The 21170-nt window shown below is 38.1% G+C and overlaps 1 protein-coding gene across 1 annotated transcript in view; it reads left to right on the plus strand.

Moving 5' to 3' along the window:
- The window catches only part of YES1 (YES proto-oncogene 1, Src family tyrosine kinase), a 58292-nt gene that overhangs the window by 28841 nt on the left and 8281 nt on the right, over nt 1–21170 (plus strand). The window contains exons 7-11 of the mRNA XM_007435281.4: nt 33–188; nt 536–715; nt 4147–4223; nt 17843–17996; nt 20591–20722. Of these exons, the coding sequence (XP_007435343.1) occupies nt 33–188; nt 536–715; nt 4147–4223; nt 17843–17996; nt 20591–20722 (699 nt within the window). The remainder of the gene's footprint in view (nt 1–32; nt 189–535; nt 716–4146; nt 4224–17842; nt 17997–20590; nt 20723–21170) is intronic.

Below are 21170 nucleotides of genomic sequence, written 5' to 3' on the forward strand. Positions count from 1 at the left end.
ACTATATAACAAATATTTTTTCTGATTGCTAGATCATGCTGATGGCCTGTGTCATAAATTAACAACTGTGTGTCCAACTGTGAAACCTCAGACACAGGGTTTAGCAAAGGACGCCTGGGAAATCCCTAGAGAATCTTTGCGGTTAGAAGTTAAGCTGGGCCAAGGGTGCTTTGGTGAAGTATGGATGGGTAAGTATCACAAGGAGGAGAACCATAACACTATCTTTAAATCTAAGTACCCTGGGGATAAGAGGTCACTTCCAGACCTTGCCACGTCCAATTTTAAAAGGGATATTAGGTTGCTGAGATGGAAAACATCTGCCTAAGACCTTGGAGAACCACTGTCAGTCACTATAGGCAGTACTGGACTTCACAGACTCATTCCATAGACTAAAGGCACTGAAAAATAGTTTTTGACTTCTATTCAACATGTTTAAAAATGTATTATTTTACATGCATCTGACCCTGCTCTAATATTTATTTTATACTGAAAATCTTTGTATTGTAATTGATAGTATAATGCATTAATTCCATAGGTACATGGAATGGAACTACAAAAGTTGCAATCAAAACACTAAAACCTGGTACAATGATGCCAGAAGCTTTCTTACAGGAAGCTCAGATCATGAAGAAATTAAGGCATGATAAACTTGTTCCACTTTATGCTGTAGTATCTGAGGAGCCCATCTACATTGTCACTGAATTCATGACAAAAGGTACATTTTACTTAATTAAATATGAAAACAATACTGTTGTATGAATTTATTGTGCAATGATTAGGATAAATATAGCAGGAGAGACAGAAAAATGTCTTATCAAATTAGATTCCTAGAAATGTCTACCAGGGCTTTCATTGCAGATCTTGGCTCTTCCCCAAGCACTGGAATAGGGTAAGTTGGAATTGGAAGACAGTGCTGTAGGCTGCATCAAGGGAGTTTAGTTGTGGCATCAGGTTTATTTGTTTCGGTTTTTATTGTTTTTTTGGTTTTATTTTTTGTATAATGTTGGTTTTATATGACACACCCAGAACTTTGGTTCTAAGATGGGCGGCTATAAAGTCTTTTAATTAAATATGTAAATAAATAAATTTGCTAGCTCTTAAAAAATAAACTACCATTTCACATTTTTCTTTCTTAATAACTCTGCTGGCAGTCAGAAGAAAAAATATTCAGGAATCATTTGCCAGGCATATATAAAAGGCATTAATATTTGCAGGAATCAGATTGCTACATAAATTAATTATAAATTTAAAATTATTTTAAATAAGTAAACTATGTCCACGAGCCCATGTAACACTAAACTTATTCTGAGCACTTTACAGCAGCCACAGTGGGATACTAGAAATGTTTGCTTTTGTTTTCAACTACAGGTAGTCCTTGACTTATTACCACAATAGGGACTGGAAAATATGTCATTGAGCAGTGTGGTCTTTAAGCGAGGCGTCACGTGACTATTCATATGACATTTTTTGCGAGGACTGATCATAAATCACTTTTTTCAGTGCCACCATAACTTTAAACAGTTGCTAAACAAATGGTCATAAGTTGAGGACTACCTGTTCCTGCAGTTTGTTATTATGTCCAGATAAGGAACTATATCTAATTATATATATTAATTATATATATAAGGGACGCGGTGGCGCAGCAGCTTAATGACGCTGAAAGTTGCTGGCCAGAAATGGTCAACGCTTCAGCAGTTCGAGTCCAGCCTTCGCGTTAAAACAGGGTGAGTTCCTGTTTCCTCCCCAGTTCCTGTAAACCCAACAGTTCGAAAACTCACATGAGTAGATAAATGGGTACTCTCACTCCGGTGGGAGGAAAAATGCTGGCGACACCTTGCAAAAAGGAGTCAGGAGCAGTTGCTGGTAAGCGCGAAAAACCGCGTGCGCCCGAAAAGGGCACGAAGCAATGGAAACCCCGCCTCCTGCGCTCGCCAGCTGGGCTCTGCTCTAGGAAGGAGGCTCTGGCAAACCACTTCCAAAACAATTGCCTTGAAAACTGCAAGGACTCGTCCAAGCAGTCACTGCAGAGTCGGTAACGACTGAGCGCAGATAAAAAAAAAAAGGAACTATAGATATTATGAACAGTACATTATTTAAGCAATCACTGCAGTATAACTTGTTTGAACAAACAATAGTTAATATTGTTAACTATTCTAAAACTAGTTCTCAGTTTGTATATTAAACCACAGTTTCATTAGTTGAAAATGAAAGCAAATGCTTTCAGTCATCTTTTTGTGGTAATCAAAAGAGAAGAGGGAAAACACCACCAAAGCCCAATGTTTCTGTGAAGTAATACACATACCACAGATAACACTCAGAAGTTGCCTAGAAGGCACACAGAGGAAGTCATTGGAACTTTATTTAGATCTTCAAAACTTATCCTAAATGACAGCTGTAAGAAAAGAATGTCTAAATGAAAAAGTGAGTTTTTTGCTTTTTGTCATGGTAAGATCCAGGGTCTTTGACAGGGTGATTGATGGGACTTAAGATATGAAAGACTGAAAACACTATTGCAACATTGTGGTTGATGTTTTACAGCCTATAAGTTAGACATTATATAACTTTGCAGAGTCTTTTACATTTGAATAAAAAAAAGGAAGAAAATATTGTCAGTTTTATAGTATTTGAAAGAATGAAGTTGTGGCTAGGAACACACATCTTACCAAGTCATTTTATCTTAGTTTCCAATAGTCATTGTGGTTTACAAACTATGCTTTATGACTTGGTATATATGGCTCCAGAGTCCTTTTATATAGTTCCTAGAACCTCTCAGTTACCAAATCAATGGCACAATTTCCTGCCACTTTGAAATAGCAAATATGTAAAACTGTAGTGTAACCTCCAAAATAGATCTACGTTGTTTATTCTTCTCCAAATCCAGGAAAATCAGTCTGGTTAAAATGACATTACCTACTTCATCATAATTTTAGCCTTTACAGTCCTTGGTCTCCTAAAAAATGTTACGCGAAGCTTCCTGGCACCAAAATTTTGCCTACCTTTGACAATAAACTATGATCAAAGAAGCCATTGATCTGTCTTCAGTCCACTTTTTGCTGCTCTTGTATATAGGATGGATAACAAAGAATTATCACCATTTTTGCTGTTGTCAGGGCATCAGCACACATATATTTTAATAAACCTAGAAAATGCTTAAGACCTATTTCTTTTGCATTTGCTCATCTTTTCAAAGTCCTGACCAACTATAGTGCTATATGACTGTAAAAAACAGAACAGAGGGGTAAACAGCAATACCTTCTAGCTAGATGAGCCAGGCTTCCTGAAGAGAATTTTAATTGAAATAATTACATGAGAAGTTGGCATGCAGTAAAGACACAGTCTTTAATGTCATCTTTGTTTACAAGAATGCTTCTGAACTTTATATAGGCCCAAAGGTATTCTTAGTAAATTAGAACAATGGGCACTTGCTACCTAGAACAAAAAGGAAGCTGGGGTTGAAAACAGTATCCTGGGGGTGAGAAAGTGAAACAGAGACTATTCTTATCAGTTTGTTTTCTAGTAAATGCATGCTTTGTCATTGGCCACCTCCTTCCATTTGAGACTTTTTGTGAATAGGCAACACTCCCTATGGCAGCCATGTTATGAAGAGTGCCTACACATTCTCAGAAATCCAGATATCCCCACCAGCCCAGAATAGAGGCTTATCTCTGACCCAGGTGCTACTGTGTATGTCTTGAAGCAACACTACTTGACTCCTGCCCATGACGTTGAAAATAAATCCAATATTACATTCATATTTATTTGCATAGGTCACTGTTTAATAACCATACATATTATGACAAACTCCTGCCTCAAAAAACTGTAAACTTGTTTTTTGGGATGGGGGGGATCCCACATATACAGTCATTACATTAAAATTGTTGCAAATGAATATTAATACTATTATTCAATTTGGTTAAATATATTTTATTTATACATACACAAAATTACTTAGCACCCACTCCAAAGTACTATATGGTAACATATTTCTTTATGTCTATTTTCTTTATATTGATACTAGTAGAATTTTATTTTTGAACTATGCCTGAGGTAACTGTAGAGTCTGAAACTGAACTGTAACTAAAATGTTGTGATTACCATTACTGTAGCTGAATTAAAGAACATTGTTGCATTTGTGTCTTTCTATAGGTAGCTTACTAGATTTTCTTAAGGAAGGAGAAGGGAAATATTTAAAGCTTCCACAGCTAGTGGATATGGCTGCCCAGGTACTTTTTAAAATATATTGCTTGATTACTAAAACATTCCAATATGAGAGCATTGAGGACTGTTTATTCTGTCAACAGTCTGACTATAACTATAGTTCTTCAGGTGGTCATCTGTATAGGTTTGTGCCTGCATAGTAGAGCATTCTGGAACATTCTCTAGTTCAGTTTTTTTGGTGAGAAGGCCTATTCCCTAAAGCAAGGGTTCCTAAACTTTTTGCCATCACACCTTCCTTTAGTGTAATCTTAATGTACACACCTCCCCTAAAAATCCAAACACCAAAATGAACACAAATGAACAATGAAAACAATACAATGAAACTTTGGGAAAGGTGGATTTATTGTACCAATGTAACTGAAACGTTCTTCAGACCTCCCCTGGTTTTTCTCTGCACCTTGCCAAGGGAGGTACACCTCACAGTTTGGGAAACCCTCCTCTAAAGTGTCTGCACACTGAGCTCCCTCAGACTGCCACTATGCTCAAAGAGAGAAAGTTCCCTTGCAGTGGGGAGCATGGTGAGTCAACGTGATGTTCAATGACAGGTAAGCATCCTTTGTGTTTTTTGTATATTATATGTGTTGGGCCTCTCTCAGCAGCTATTTTAAGTGGAGGCAGGTGCAGGCAAGCATTCAAGGATGTAGTTTTCCAATGAGTGTGTTTATTGCAAAATAAATAAAGACATTATGAAAGAATTCCAGTGACTACCATGTGTCAAATGCAAGCCTTATTTATAGTGAAATCAAAGTTCAAATTCTTGTGTCTTTTCCTCCCATGTGCACAGTGCAGTAGCCCAAGGACTCTCTCTTTTGAGCAGGTGAGATAGTTCCTACCTGTTCCTCATTGTAGTAATATAATAATCTGGTTTCATGCAGTTTGCTTCTGGTCTTGCCAGAACTAATGTATGGAAGAAGAGCTATGTTACCTGTGATCACATCAAAATGAGTAGTAGAATAGCAGGTTCAAAATTGGTATCTGCTATAATCTAGATGATAGGGCTTCACAAATATGGGTGGGATAGACAAACTGCAGCCCTTAATATGTGATTCAGCCATTGTAGTAATTGCCCTGGGGGATTGCCCACAGACAGCAGATGGCATAGGCAGATGTCGTAGTTTGTCAAACAAAATAGTTTTAATAAAATAGTGGGAAAACTGTTGTTTAACAGCAAATAAAGGATATTTGAGTCACATGAAATGATTTCATGCTGTCAAGGTAGAAGACAAAACTCCTTTTCATATCTAAATGGTTATTTTAATGTGGCTGGTAGGATTAGGGAAGAAAGTTGAAAAACCAATATCCTGATTAACAAGGACATTAGAAAATATTTTCAGAATGAAGGTAGAGTTAGGGCACAAAGTAACTTTGTTCTTACACTACACAATGTAGAATTAGGCCATTCTCTAGAAGCAAATAGTTTATTAGTATATTTTGACAAACTCTGTCAAAAATGCTACTTTAAAGGATAACCTATGGAATGAAGAGCTGAACAGTGGAGACAAGTTAAGACAGGAGCAAACAGTCTCCATTGTAGGCAAACTTGGGTACTAGAGGATAGAAGTGACAAACTGGCTCAAAATTTAAGGATCAAAAGAGTGCAGAATACCAGAAATACCACTGTCACGTATGTGGAAGACTGATTATTGCCAAATAAATTTTTAGTGAAGATGAAGATTTTTCTTTTTTAAGTACAAAGAAATTGTGGAACTAAGAGCAAAACACAGCCACTGACTCTATACAGCTTTTAGATAATTCAGACAGCTCACTCTGCCCTGTAAAAAGTCAAAGCAAATTGTTTCTAAAGAAAGGTATCATTTGTAAAAAGGTAGTCATCTGTAATTGGCTGATTTTCCAAGCCATCAGTCATAGCTTTTGGAATCTTGAATGGAATATCTGGTTTCCGCATCAGAATAGGAGATTCTTGTCAAGGGGATTATGTTGAAACTTGTTCTTGGCAAAATGCAATAGGTCTGTGCAGACAATCCTGCCCCAACAAAGCTTGATAATCATCCTTGTAAGCAAAGGAATCCAGAGATAGATTCAATTTAGGATGCCTGACCAGTTTGGAAAGTGAATGCATCTGAGAGAGAAATGGGATACTTTTGAGAATTACCGCAATATAATGTACATTGACCATTTTGGCTGTTCACAAAATGATCCAACATGGGTCTTCCCAACTGTGGAAAATCTGTCAAAGAAACAGGATTGCAATATCCAGTCCTCTGCCACAGTCCCAGTATAGCTGAGCACATCTGCTATGACAATTCACCTCTAGGGAGGTGAACTAGTATTAGAAAATGTGATGTGAAATATACCAGAACTGCAATGCTAGGGTAGAATGCACTAATGGAGTCCCTCTCTGCTAGGGTGGAGTGCAACAGTAGGTCTTTTGTGTTTATAGAAAAAATCATTGTGGCATTACCTGATGTTAATTGCACAATTTTATACAAGCGTATTGACTGGAATGTGTAGCATGCCTTAAAGTTGTAAGGGGTTCTAACGTGTGAAATCAAGATTCCTGTGGGATCCAAACTTCCATGAACTTGAAACCCCTACAATAAGCATCCCAGCTATGCCTGGAAACTTCAGTGGTCAAGTTCTGGGTTGGCTGTATGATCAAGAACAACTGATCCTTCTTAAGTTCCCATCAGTCAGATGAAGAAGGCTGCAGTGTTTGGGTGCATAAGTAAAAAACATCTGCTTGATATTGAACATCAGTTGATCTTGATGAACCGAAGTTAAGCATCATGATAGAAGGTAGGAAATGAACTCAGGGCCAGGCAAGGCCTCTTTGTAAACATAGAGTAGGTACAGCCAGCTGCCAGCATAAGAAACAGACTGAAAACGGTCTATTACAACAAAAGAGCAAGCGAAAGAAACTCAGGATTTAAACCCTGGTGTCCATGTGTGTGTATTTGTGTGCATGTGTGTGTGTGTGTGTAGATAGGTAGGTAGATTGATTGATTGATTGATTGATTGATTGATTGATTGATTCTTGGCTTTCATTGAAGCTGAACTTCATTGTAACTAGGATGCTTCATCTGCAGCAAAGTATATTACATATTTAAACCAGTCCTTGGCTCTGTATGAGAATTTCAAGTTTCTAAAGAAAGAATGACTCCAGAGCCCAACTTCTGACACTATGAGGCAATGTGAGGCTTATGCTGCAAAAAATGCTTTTTGGTTTTTGTGATATTGAAGTAGTCTTCAAGTTGGTTGTGAGGATTTTTGACATACAGATAGTCCTCATTTAGTGACCACAATTGGGACCAGCAACTTGGTTGTTAAGCGAAGTGGTCACTAAGTGAAACTGACTGTGCTTATGATCTTACTTCAGCTTTCCTTTGCTTTACAAACCGAAGGTCATAAATGCAAGGATTGGTTATAAAGTTACTTTTTCATCACCTTCATGACTGCAAATGGTCTCTAAACAAGGCAGTCGCTAAATGAGGACTACCTATATGTTGCTTTTTCTCTTAGTTTTAATTGTAAACTGCCCAGAGTTGCTGAAGAATCAGGCTGCTTCTAAATTAAATAAATAAAATTAATATTCAATCTGCCTTGACTAGTCAGTAATGTGAAAGATACATGGCAAGTCTATGACTTGCTCCACTTGACTGATTGGCAAATAACTCCCAGATGATTGAATCCAGGCTCACCCATATATACAACACCATCTGCATCAGACAAAGGCAAGATTTTCCCCAGTTGACACAAAGATTTAGATTATGTTGAAATTGTGTGAGAGGTCATTTTAAAAAGAATCTGCCAAGTAGAATTGAGCTATGTGTGCAGTTCAGGCGAAGAATTGCAATTTTCTTTCTAAATACTACAGGTAGTCCTCACATAATGACCATTCGTTCAGAGACCATTCAAAGTTATGATGTGCTGAACAAATGGTAGTTATGGCTAGTCCTTGAAGTTACAGCCATTGCAGAGCCCCTGTAGTTAGGTGATCAAAATTCAGGTGCTTGGCAGCCCACCTGTGTTTACAACGGCAGTGTGCACTTCAATTATCCCCACCCACCTGTCTCCCTTCCCATCTTTTTGCCTGCCCTGCACTCCACTGCTACCTACCTCCACCACCCCCAGCTGACCTTCGCCGTCTTCTTCCTGCTACCTATGAAGCACACCTGGCTGAGGCAGCTGCTGGCCCTCCATGAGGCCATGCAAAATGCCAGCAGCTGCTTCAGCTGGGCACATCTCAGCAGCAGCAGAAGAAGATGGTGAAGGTCACCTGGAGGCAGCAGGGGTAGGCAGTGGTGGCAGAGTGCAGGATGGCCAAAACAGCAGAGGTGGGGGAGATAAGTGGGTGGGGGAAGTTGAAGCAGAGGTAAGCACAGCAGGGAAGACGTGTGACGTCCTTGCCTAATGACTGCAACTAGGACAACTGGGACTGCTGTTGCTAAGTGGTGTGGTCACATGATGTTTCACCCACTGACCACTTCACTTAGTGATGGAAAATCCGATCCCAATTAGGGTCCTTTAAGCAAGGATTACCTGTATATCCACTATAATTGTACAGGCTTTGTGGTATAAACCTCACTAGATCTTCTGCTCCTATTGATAAGGTTGGCTGGAAGTTAAATCATTTTGACTGAGGCTTAACTCCATTACAACTTGTAGACTTCCATATTTCTAATTACCAAGTTAGCATAGCAAGTTATCAGTTTTTTCCCTCTGGGAAATGGCTTTTCTATCTGATCATCTTCCAGAGAATGTGTCTTTTGACATTTTGTCATGCAGAGGCAGGTAGATTATTGAAACAACAAGCCTCTCCAATGGCTATATTGATTTAATAAGGAAATTTCTCATTAAAACCTTTCCCACATGCAGTACTGCATAATTCTGCTTATATTTCAGGGTTGGTACAAAGCTTATGAAGTTGGTATCCTCTTGGGCAGGAGTATCCAAAGCACATTACTTTCTGTTTTCTGTAGGGCTTCACCGAAGCATGGTATCTTTGATAAAAGGGCTAAGAATCCCCCATACAAAGTAGGGTGGAGGTTCTGCTTGACTGGTAGTAATCTATCACAATTTACCTTTTACTGAGGAATACTTGGAATAAAGAGTCTGCTGGTGAGGTTTAAATTACCACCCCTGCCTACTCATTACAGGGACCCACTAACACAAAAGTTAATCAGTTTCAGGGGGTTCTGGGACATTTTTCAATTAGTGCAATGGGTGGTTCTGTGGAAGCCTTGGTCACTCAGTGAGCACAGATGACCTGGGGGGGTGCACTATTGTTTTTGAGTATCTCTTCTTCTATGCAGAGCCTGCTTGGTTCCTTGCTACATATCCCAGCTGAGGGCAGTGAATCAACTTGGGAGATGACTAAAAATGCAGGTAGAAGAAAACTTCTATCAAAACTGATAAAACACTAATAGCAGCTCATTATGTATTTGTTGGTTTGTTTGAGGGGTGGTTTTTTGTCTACCACAAGCAAGAGCCTTATTATACAGCTGTGTGTGTGTGGTGCTGATGTGAACCCATGTTTCTTCTCCATTATTGCATCCTCTCTTTATCACCCAATAAAGTGTTTCCAAGTGGCTTGAAGCCTTCTGAGATCTAACCCAGCATGAGATGATACATAACCTTGGTAGCTCACTGCAATATATTGTCTAGAACAGGGGTGTCAAACTCAATTGCACAGGGGGCCAAAATCCAAAACACACTTTAGGTCGCGGGCCGAACAGGATAAACATTTATTGAACACACTAAAACTAAACTTTTAAAACTTTAAAACTTTTAAAACTTAACTTCTTTGAACATAAATATGAATAAAAACAGACAGGAATATTATTCCGGAATAAATCAACTCAAACCTTAAATAACTTATGATATTTTGCTCTCCAAAATATATCCTGTCTAAATTATACAAGTTAGAAATAAAGTAAACGTTAAAAGAACAAACATTCAAATTTCTTTACTCTTATGTCATTTTATATAAAAAATAAACTTAAATTTTAAATATCCCAAAAGATTTTGCTCTCCATAAAAATAAATCCTGTTAAAATTATACAAATTCAAAATATGAACATGCTGCATAACAAAACCTGGAAATATAAATAAAATTTGTGCTTTTCAGCAGTAACAAATCAAATCATTCAGTTGTCTTTGCTCTTATGTCATTTTATCAGAGCTGGACGCCTGGCATCTTTTTTTGGCAACAAGTTTGTTTATATTTGGTGTGAGGTTCTGTGTTGTGGAGATTCTCAGGATGGACTGCAGGTGCTCATCAGTGAGACGACTCCTGTGTGCTGTTTTGTTAGTCTTCATCACTGAGAAGAGCTTCTCACACAGATATGTGCTACCAAACATGCACAAGGTTCGAGCCGCATGTAGACGGAGCTGGGGCATTTCTGCGGGAATGGAGTGAATAAACTGTGCGGGCCGTGCAGTGTCGTACTTTGCCTTCAGTGTACCATTATACTGCAGCTCAATCAGCTCCATCTGAATCTGCACAGGTGCGGTTTCCACATCGACGGCAAATGGGTTGCGAAGCAACTCAAAATTCTTTTTTTGTTCTTCAAAGTCACCAAAGCACCGTGTGAACTCAGTGCGCAGTGCGCTCAGTTTATCAGCAAAGTGCGTATTTGGGAACACCGTTGTGCCGACTTGGTTCAACATTACTTGGCAACATGGAAAGTGGGGCAAGTTGCACTGGTGCATTTGTGTCTCCCATAAAAGCAGCTTCACTTGAAATGCCTTCACTGCGTCATACATGTCAGTGATCATGCGGTCACGTCCCTGGAGCTGGAGGTTTAAGGCGTTGAGATGAGCTGTTATGTCAACCAGAAATGCCAACTCGCATTTCCACTTTTCATCCCTAAAATTAGTGGAGTCTTTTCCTTTACTGTCCATGAACTGACAGATTTCGTTGCTGAGCTCAAAAACTCTGTTGAGAACTTTTCCCCGACTTAGCCAACGCACCTCTGAATGATAAGGAATGCCAGCAAACTCTGAATCTATCTCCCGCATAAAGGACTGAAATTGCCGGTGATTTAAACCTTTAGCTCGGATAAAGTTTACGGTTTGTGTTACAGTGCTCATTACATTGTCCGTCTTCAGGACTTTGCCACATAGTGCTTCCTGGTGTATGATGCAGTGATATGCCATTAACTCACCAGTACAGTTCTCATCCTGCATCTTTACTCGCATCCTTCCCACTAGTCCACTTTTTTCACCACACATAGATGGTGCTCCATCAGTTGTAAGTGCAATAAGTTTGTCCCAGGGCAGTTTCATGTCGGTTATATTTTGACATACACTTCCAAAAATGTCTTTTCCAGTTGTTGTCCCATGCATCGATTTAATGTCCGTTATTTCCTCTGTAACGCGCAAATTGGAGTCCACTCCACGGATGAAGATGGCCAGCTGTGCAGTATCAGTCATGTCAGTACTTTCATCCACAGCAAGAGAGTATGCAATAAAGTCTTTGCTTCTTTCACTCAACTGTGTTCTTAAATCAGTGGCCATCTCACAAACTCGATCAGCGATCGTATTTCTACTCAGGCTTACATTTGCCAGCATCTGCTTTTTGTCTGGACATAAGACGTCAAACACCTTGATCATGCAGCTCTTCAGAAATTCTCCCTCGGTAAATGGCCTGGCTGATTTGGCAATCTCCTCTGCCACGATAAAACTTGCTTTCACAGCAGCTTCAGTTTGTGATTTTGCACGGGTAAAAAACGTCTGCTGAAGTGTCAGATTCTTCTTTAACTCTTCTGCTTTCTGTATCTTCTGCTCTGCATTCAGGTCTTTCAGGTTATCCTGATGTTTTGTCTCATAGTGCTGTCTTAGATTAAATTCTTTAATTACAGCCACATTAGCTCCACAAATGAGACACACGGGTTTACCGGCAATGTCAGTAAACATATACTCAGCCTCCCATCGGTTTTTAAAGGCTCTGTTTTCAGAATCAACTTTTCTCTTTGGCATCGTGAGGGCTAGCAGCTTAAGCGCTGCATTATGGGATCTGTAGTTTATTGTGTTACCAGCGCTTCATATCACCGGGCCATTAATAGCAATAATATATAAAATGATCTTGTGGGCCGGATATAATTACACGCCGGGCCGGATGTAGCCCGCAGGCCTTGAGTTTGACACATATGGTCTAGAATAAAATTTATTTAATTTAATTTAGACTCTGCTGTTTGGGCAGCACTACTTAGTCAGACTCTTTTGGATGACTTTCAGTTCTTAAGGCCTTAGGATGTGGAGTAGGTGCTTGGTAAAGTTCAAGCAACTACCTGATTGCTTGACCTTTGCCTCTCATGGCTAATTACATTCAGTAGGATGGGAATATTTGACTGAATCTTGGAAGTTATAAATGCCTTCTTATATGAAGGAATTCCAGTGTCATTAAAGGAGGCTGTGGTATGGCCATTCCTGAAAAAATAATCAGAGGGCCCAGAAAGGTCTAGGTCTGTGACTAACATCTCCTCCCCAGGCAAGGTACTCAAGTGAGTGGTGGCTGATGAAAGCCAGACACCCATGGATGAGTCAGATTTACTTCATCCATTTCAATTGTGTTTAGGCCTGATTTTGGCAGTGAAACTGCCCCGAGTACGCCATTGGGTGAACTTTGCTGGGAGAAAAGTAGGAGGAATATAATCCTGTTGATTCTCTTCAACCTTCAACCTCAGCTTTTGATATCATTAACCATGGTGATCTTCTGGAGAAGTTATTCAAGTTATGGTGTTTGTGCTATAGGATTCTACAAGATTGTGCTTTATCTCCATGCTGTTTAATATCTATATGAAGCCACTGAATGAGATCATTTGGAGAGCTGCCGTGAAGAGTCATCAGTATATTGATGATACACAATTATAGCTCTCCTTTCGGTCAGTTCCAAGCGAGACAGTGGAAGTATTAAATCGGTGCCTGGCCATAGTAATGGACTCACTTAGCAGACTGAAGCTCAGTCTGTATAAGATAGATTTACTACTAGTAGGTCAGATATCTGTCCTGGTGAACGGTATTCAATCTGTTTTGAAAAGGGATTCACTTCCCTGACATAATCTTGTTGGTAGATATGGGGTGCTTCTAGACACATATTATTAGAGTCACAAGCATCTTCTATGGCATGAAAAACCTTAATTTAGGCTGATGTGTCAGTTATGACCAACTTGTTATCTTATAGTATGATCTGATGATTTCTTGATTAGACTCCTGTGACTGTTATACATGGAGCTGCCCTTTCCAGAAACTTCATTTAAGTACAAGATGCTTCAACAAGAGTACTAACTAGAACTATTGATGATAAAAATAATATCCTAATCTTATATGATCATCACTGATTCCCAGTCTGTTTCTGCTTCCAATTCAAAGTACTAGTAAAGTCCTTCATGGCATGGGATCTGAAGAAAAGCCTCTTCCAATATGTTCCTATCTATACCCTGTCAAGTTAAGTAATCTTTATTTGATCAATGGCCAGAACAAAATAAGAATCAGATAAATAGAAAGTACAAAGCTACAACCCTGGCCCTAAAACATCTCGTGGGAAAAGGAAGTAGCAAAATAGTAAATTATGACAGTAAAAGTGTATCTCAAAGATCACAATTCTCAAGGGCACAATATTTTAGCATTAAGCTATAATCTATAAGACTAGAACACAATAAAAGTAAAACCAGGACAAAATAATTCATAAAACCTAAAAAAGTAATATTTTAACAATATAGCTATCATCTATAAAAATACAGCACAATAAAACTGAAGAAAAAAAAATTATCCCTTTACCAGAGTTGGCTTATTCCATTGCTACAAAACACAACTTAGTTAGCTACCAAGCATGTGATCAAAGGTTTAAAATCTTCTCTTTTTTAATAGAAATTTTATTAAAGATTATAATTACTGTACAACTGTAGAAAGTAATACAAACTGAAAAAAATTGAAGAATAAAAAGAAAGAGTAGAATGTGGATAAAAAAAGAAAAAGGAGAAAGAGAAAGAGAAAAGGAAGAAAAAATAAGAATATAGTAAAGAAAAAAGAAATACAGGTAGTCTCCAGTTTAAGAATGAGTTCTGTTCCCAAGGTCTGTCCTTAAGTCAAATTTGTATGTAAGCTGGAACAGTATTATTATATAATACTGTATAAGTAGTATTGTGTAATTAACTCAAACCATTGTGTATTTAATTGTGTATTTAAACCATTGTGTATTTAATTGTGTATTTAACTCAAATTTTGCTACAGTAGGCTCCATTCTTAACTATGGGTTGTCCTTAAACCGGGCGTTCTTAACCCAGGGACTATTTATATATAAAGAACTGATTTTCCCCATCATCACGTTTAGTAACTTATCACCTTCTCTTAAAATACAACAAATGAGCTCTTCTTCCCATATTCCATCTCTTATCTATAAACAGATCCATAAAGCCTTGTCATTTCAGTCCTAATGTCAGCAAAAGTCCATTAAGGATTACCAGAGATAACAGTGTATCTATTTTAATTTTGATCAAATAAACCAATTTTATATTCCTTCCTTTTACTTCTAACAATCTTCATTTTTAGTCAAATAAATGTCATAGAACTTGATTTCATTTTTTCTTTGTCCCTTCTCACAAAATTCTTTATAAGTTTATCAAGCCTCTTTTGTAAATCCAATACAGGAAAATTATCCAGGCAACTCTCTTGGTTTGTTGTTTGTATATCCCTTTTAATTAAGACATCAGCTGACTTCTTTTGTATGTCCAGTGTAACATCTTTTTCCATGTCATTCTTGTAGCCTATCATTTTTATAACCACTTTCAGCTCAGTCTTAATCTTATCAGGTAAAACCTGTTCCTCTTCCATGACATCTTTTAGACACAGAGACTATTAAAATTAACTTCTGAGTCCATTGTTCAAAAAGGTCCTTCATTATGTCCAATGTTAAAATATTTTGCTTCATTCTGTAATTGTAAGTTGAGTTTGAGTGTTCTCCTTTAATTGTAATCTTTAGTTCCCTCTAGTTCCCTCTAGTGTCCAATTTTTAAAATCTTGTGGTTTTTTTAAAAATTCAAAACAAAAGCATTTTCCCATGGGAATTATTCTTTATAATTAATTACAAAAATCTTATTTCAAATTTATCTTGACCTTTAGTCCATTTGTAACTTTCTAAAATCAAAGTTTTAATCACCCTTTTGCTGTTTATTCCCAATTTTTTTTAAGTTCTTAAATTTGTAGTTAAAACTTTCTTTCATTTAGGATTGAAGGAAACTCACCCAGTGCTGACAAACTTGTTGATCCAAAGGTTCCTAATAGTTAAAAAGTAGTTAACAAGCAACTTCTGAAAGTGATTAGAAAAGGAAGTATAAGAACTTAGTGTCCTTTCAAAGGTACTGACAGTGGTTTGAGCAAGATAGTTATTCCCTTGTTTTCCAGAGCTCTAAACCCACTGGTGACTGCTATTTTGTGTCTCCTCATGAGGAGCAGCTGTCTGGAGCACTTGTGGGCAATCTCAAGTCCTGTCCCTGTCTGGAGAGGAATTATCAAAAAGCTGGTCCAGTCAGCTATCCTTCATTCCATTGCAGTCATTGACTCTGAAAACTTCTTCCCCAGAAGTCCCCCAAGGGTTTAAAATCTTCTAAAAGGAACTTCACACAGTGCTTACCTGATCTTCCACACGTTTGCAAAACAGGACTAAAATACAGTACATCCAAATGTCCCTGTAAAATTTATGGTGTAAGAGTACATGGCTGAGTCTTTCTGATTCATTAGCACTACATGGGCAAGTATGCTCAATTAGTACAAGTTTAGCTTACCTGCCTTGCAGCAGTGTAGAAGGCAGGATGTTATGTCTAGTTTTATATAATATTTTTCTCAGCTTGGGAAACATAAGAGTGTGTAAATAATTGCTAGTTCCCATATACCCTTAGCAACCCAAATTCTGCTATTCTGGGAGAACCTATATACCTCAGCCTGATGTTCCATATCATTCATTGGTGCTATGGATGAGGGATCAGAGATTAGCCTGATCATATTCTAATGACATTAAAAATGGTGCCAAAAGCCTATATGATGCTCTACCACCAGTTTCCAGTTTGAGGGGAAGTCATTAGCAGAAATTAAAGGTGGCAAGCCTATTGGAAGAAACTGAGTTTTCAGCCAATAATTAGCTATCAAGTTCTAAATTTGTGTAGATTTTTGGCATTCCTGTCTCCAGTTTAATCTGGGCATTTGCTATCCCGTTAGAGCCAGCAAGCATAATTCCCAAGATCTTCATTTGTGCTGACTCTAGTGCATTTTTCTTGGCATAACTTCCCGCCTGCGCACTATATAGGATTTGGCCTGAGATAATTTGTGAGGTCCAGCTCCTGCTAAGGTAAAATAAGCAGCTATTTGGAAGTGGGCTTTTTCAGTGTCTCCTCCCAACACATCTGGAATCCCATCCCCAGTAAGGTACCCTTGGAGACAATTTTATTTTTTGATACTAGACATTTTTTTTAATTCTCCCTAACATTTTAAATCAGTGTGTTCATTTTTAATTAATTGGGCCATTGCTGTTATTGTTATTTTATGGTGTTAGTATTGTATTTTTTAATTATTGTGCTTTACTATATATATTATTTAAAATATTTGTTTCCTGGGTTAATGTGCTGGAAGCCATACCAAGAATTCCTGGTTATAGGGCAGCATACCAGTTTTAGAAGTTGCAACAGCAGAGGATGGGTTAAACTTAGGCCTTCTCTCCTTGTCAGGTGGAATTCTCCAGCTTTCACTTTGTTGTCTTTCCAATTTTGTCTTCACCTTTTTATCTTCACCAAGATAAAACGGCCCGGTGTCAAAAATACATGGCTCTTCAATTCAAAACTGATATGGGAACTTGGAACTAGGAGAATCAAAGGCAGAGCAGGCACTGAAGAACACTAGGGACTGACTGTAACAGCACCATCTCATCCCATGCACAAGCTTTTGCAGAAGGCAGATACTACTTTTTAAAATTTGGTTTGTTTACAAGACCTGTTCCCAGGGAGAAATCATCAACTGAGATGTATCTTAGGGTTAAAACAACAGCAGTACTATGGGCAAGTGTCTGTCCTATGGTCTCATTCAACAGAAAACAAGCACTGGGAATTACTGTCAGTACTGTACATAGGATTTTATTCCTGAAACCAATGGTATGCTGAAAAATGGTCACGGAACCATAGATTAAGAAGTCAGCCCTTGGTGAAGAAAAACACAAAGCAAAAACACCAAAAGTAGAAATGATGAAAGAGAAAACCAAAAGAGAAAAAATGTGCAAAATAGCATAGAGAAAGTTTAAAACAGAAGTTTTGAGTGGTGGCCTCAGGGGCAGCCAGAAAGGGAATTCTGGGGAATTCAGTGTAACCAGGCACTTTAGACATCAGCTTCTCTCCAAAAAGATCAGCTAGAGAATGTTCTAGAAAATTGCACTGCATAACTTGTGTTGCGTGTGTAATACTCAGAGAACAGAAAGAATAATGTATAGTCTTTTCTAACTTGAGTTTATTTAATTCTGTTGCAAAATAATATTGCTACATATTATGGAATCTAAACATTGTAAATCTATTGTTTTCATAATATGTAACCGCAGAATAAAACAGTTACCATTTTCATGACTTTGTATTAAGTATTTCATTGACTGAATACTGCTTTGTTAATAAGATACATTTTTTGTAAGATTGCTGATGGCATGGCCTACATTGAAAGAATGAACTACATTCATAGAGATCTTCGGGCAGCTAATATTCTTGTAGGGGATAATCTGGTGTGCAAAATTGCTGACTTTGGATTAGCAAGATTAATAGAAGACAACGAGTATACCGCTAGACAAGGTATTTATAATATTCTTACTGTACTATCCAATATAGTAAATATTGTTTTATTAATATTCATAATATGTTATCTGAATTCTTGATAACATAGTCAGTTTGACTAATAGTGCTTTACTAAAATTTTCATTCTTTCAGAGATACATGTATGTTCTTTATTTTTCCATTTACTATAGTCAGTAGCAATAGAAACTGAATATTCTTGACACTAGATTATTCAACACACTGCTACTGTTCTAAAACAGTTTTCTGAATTTGTTGAATGGTGTCTCCAATGGTGAAAATTGCCAAAATAAATCCTTATCTCTGCAAAAGTGAAGCTGTTCTTGAATGAGACTTTTTTCTATTATCAAAATATGCAATATTCCATGATTCATATTCAGGGTTATTTGCCAAGCAACTTACCCATAAAGAAATATAGTGCAGTCATAACTTCAGATTATAGGCAGGTGCTGAAAGTTGCAGCTGTTCATGTACCCTCCCCCATGCAAATCACTGCACAACAGAAGGAACAATTATGTGCTAGTTTTCCACTTATCTAGATTTGCATGGTAACTTTTTTACAATAGTTACCAACCTGCATGCCATAACACATAAATTTTCCCCATTATCTGCACAGAACAACCTCAACAGCAGTGACATTAGCCATATGTTAATTTGACAATATTACTCACTTTGTTGTCACCCACACTATACTCCCACATGTATTCTCAATTAGACTTTTCTCTTTGAGTACAACAAAGATACTTTGCAGTTCTTTTCCAGCAAAAAGAGTTCCAATCTCTAGATTAGTTCTTATGTTTAATAGAAGAGATGCTGTTGTAACAACTGAAGAAGAGATTCTCAAATTATACCTGCCCACATTTTCATATATACAGTGTATTCAGAAAGTATTCAGACCCTCTTCACTTTTTAAAATTTTGTTATGTTGCAGCCTGATACTACAATCGTTCAAATTCTTTTTTTCTTCTTCTCATTAATCTACACTCAGTACCCCATAATGACAAACTGAAAACAGAATTTTAGAAATGTCTGTAAATTTATTAAAAAGAAAAAACTGAAATATCACATGTACTTAAGTATTCAGACCCTTTACTCAGTACTTTGTTGAAGCACCTTTGGCAGCAATTACAGCCTCGAGTCTTTTTCGGTATGACACAACAAGCTTTGCACACCTGGATTGGGGGATCTCCTGCCATTCTTCTTTGCAAATCCTCTCAAGCTCAATCAGGTTGGATGGGGACCATTGGTGGACAGCCATTTCCAGGTCTCTCCAGAGATGTTTAATAGGGTTCATGTCAGGGCTCTGGCTGGGCCACTCTAGGACATTCACAGAGTTGTCCCCCCATTCCTGTGCTGTCTTGGCTGTGTGCTTAGGATCATTGTCATGTTGGAAGGTGAACCTTCGGCCCAGTCTGAGGTCCCAAGTGCTGTGGAACAGGTTTTCATTGAGGATATCTCTGTCCTTTGCTCTATTCAGCTTTCCCTCAACCCTGACCGGTCTCCCAGTCCCTGCTGTTGAAAAACACCCCCACAGCATGATGCTGCCACCACACTTCACTGTTGGACTGGTATTGGACAGGTGATGAGTGGTGCCTGGTTTCCTCCAGACATAACATTTGGAATTGAGGCCAAACACTTCAGTCTTGGTTTCATCAGACCAGAGCATCATGTTCCTCATAGTCTGAGAGTCCTCCAGGTGCTTTTTTGTAAACTCCAAGCAGAGTTTCATGTGTTTTGCACTGAGGAGAGGCTTCCGTCTACCCACTCTGCCATAAAGCCCAGATTGGTGGAGGGCTATAGTGATGGTTGTCCTTCTGGAACTTTGTCCCATCTCCACACAGGATCTCTGGAGCTCAGACAGAGTGACCATTGGGTTCTTGGTCACCTCTCTTACTATGGCTTTTCTCCCCCAATTGCTCAGTTTGGCCGAACAACCAGCTCTTGGAAGAGTCTTGCTTGTGCCAAACTTCTTCCATTTGAGAATTATGGAGGCCACTGTGCTCTTGGGAACCTTCAGTGCAGCAGAAATTTTTTTTGTAGCCTTCCCCAGATCTGTGCCTTGCAATAATTCTGTCTCTGAGCTCTGCAAACAGTTCCTTTGACCTCATGGCTTTTGCTCTGATACAGTATGCATTGTCAGCTGTGAGGCCTTCTATAGAGAGGTGTGTGCCTTTCCAAATCATGTCCAATCAATTTAATTTACCACAGGTGGACTCCAATCAAGGGGTAGAAACAGCTCAGCAACAATCAAGAGAAATGGGAGGCACCTGAACTAAATTTCAAGTGTCGCAAAGGGTCTGAATACTTATGCCAATGTGATAGTTCAGTTTTTCCTTTTTAATAAATTTATAGACATTTCTAAAATTCTGTTTTCACTTTGTCATTATGGGGTACTGAGTGTAGATTAATGAGGAAAAAAATGAATTTGAACTATTGTAGTATCAGGCTGCAACATCACAAAATTGAAAAAAGTGAAGGGGGTCTGAATACTTTCCAAATGCACTGTATGTACTGCACCACCAAAATAATCTTTAAAATAATTATAAGTTATAATATTAAGAGGCATTATTTTGTATTTTTCTGTACTTGTGTAGGGGCCAAATTCCCAATTAAATGGACAGCACCTGAGGCTGCATTATATGGTCGGTTTACAATTAAATCTGATGTCTGGTCATTTGGAATTTTGCTGACAGAGCTCGTAACAAAGGGACGTGTGCCATACCCAGGTAAAAGAAAGAAGATTACATCACTAATGTGTCAGTTATATCATTATACAATCTGTTTTTATTTTGGGGTTTTTACCAATCAGTTACAGGCAGTCCCCCAGTTAAAAACAAGTTCCGTTCCTAAGTCTATCCTTAAGTCAAATTTGTATGTTAGTCTGAACAGGTTATTCAGTTAAATGTTTGTCTTAGTATGTAGTATTTATTTTACTATTATATGCAGTACATAATAATAATAATAGTAATAATAAAGGAAACAATTCTTAAAACAGTTTAGATAGAGAAAAAAGATCATGATTAAAGATCAACACTTACTCGTGCTTAAAGGTTAATATTACATGACTACTGTTGAAGATGATGGGCCTGGTGTTGGAGAGGATAGACCTGGTGTTGGAAAGTCAGGATTTGATTCTGCTGCTGTAAAACGGGGGGCGGGGGGGGGTTACCACTG

Source organism: Python bivittatus, unplaced genomic scaffold, assembly GCF_059951505.1.
Source record: "Python bivittatus isolate LINGU-HERP-01145 unplaced genomic scaffold, Pbiv_v1 ctg000840_np1212, whole genome shotgun sequence".
Taxonomy (NCBI): domain Eukaryota; kingdom Metazoa; phylum Chordata; class Lepidosauria; order Squamata; family Pythonidae; genus Python; species Python bivittatus.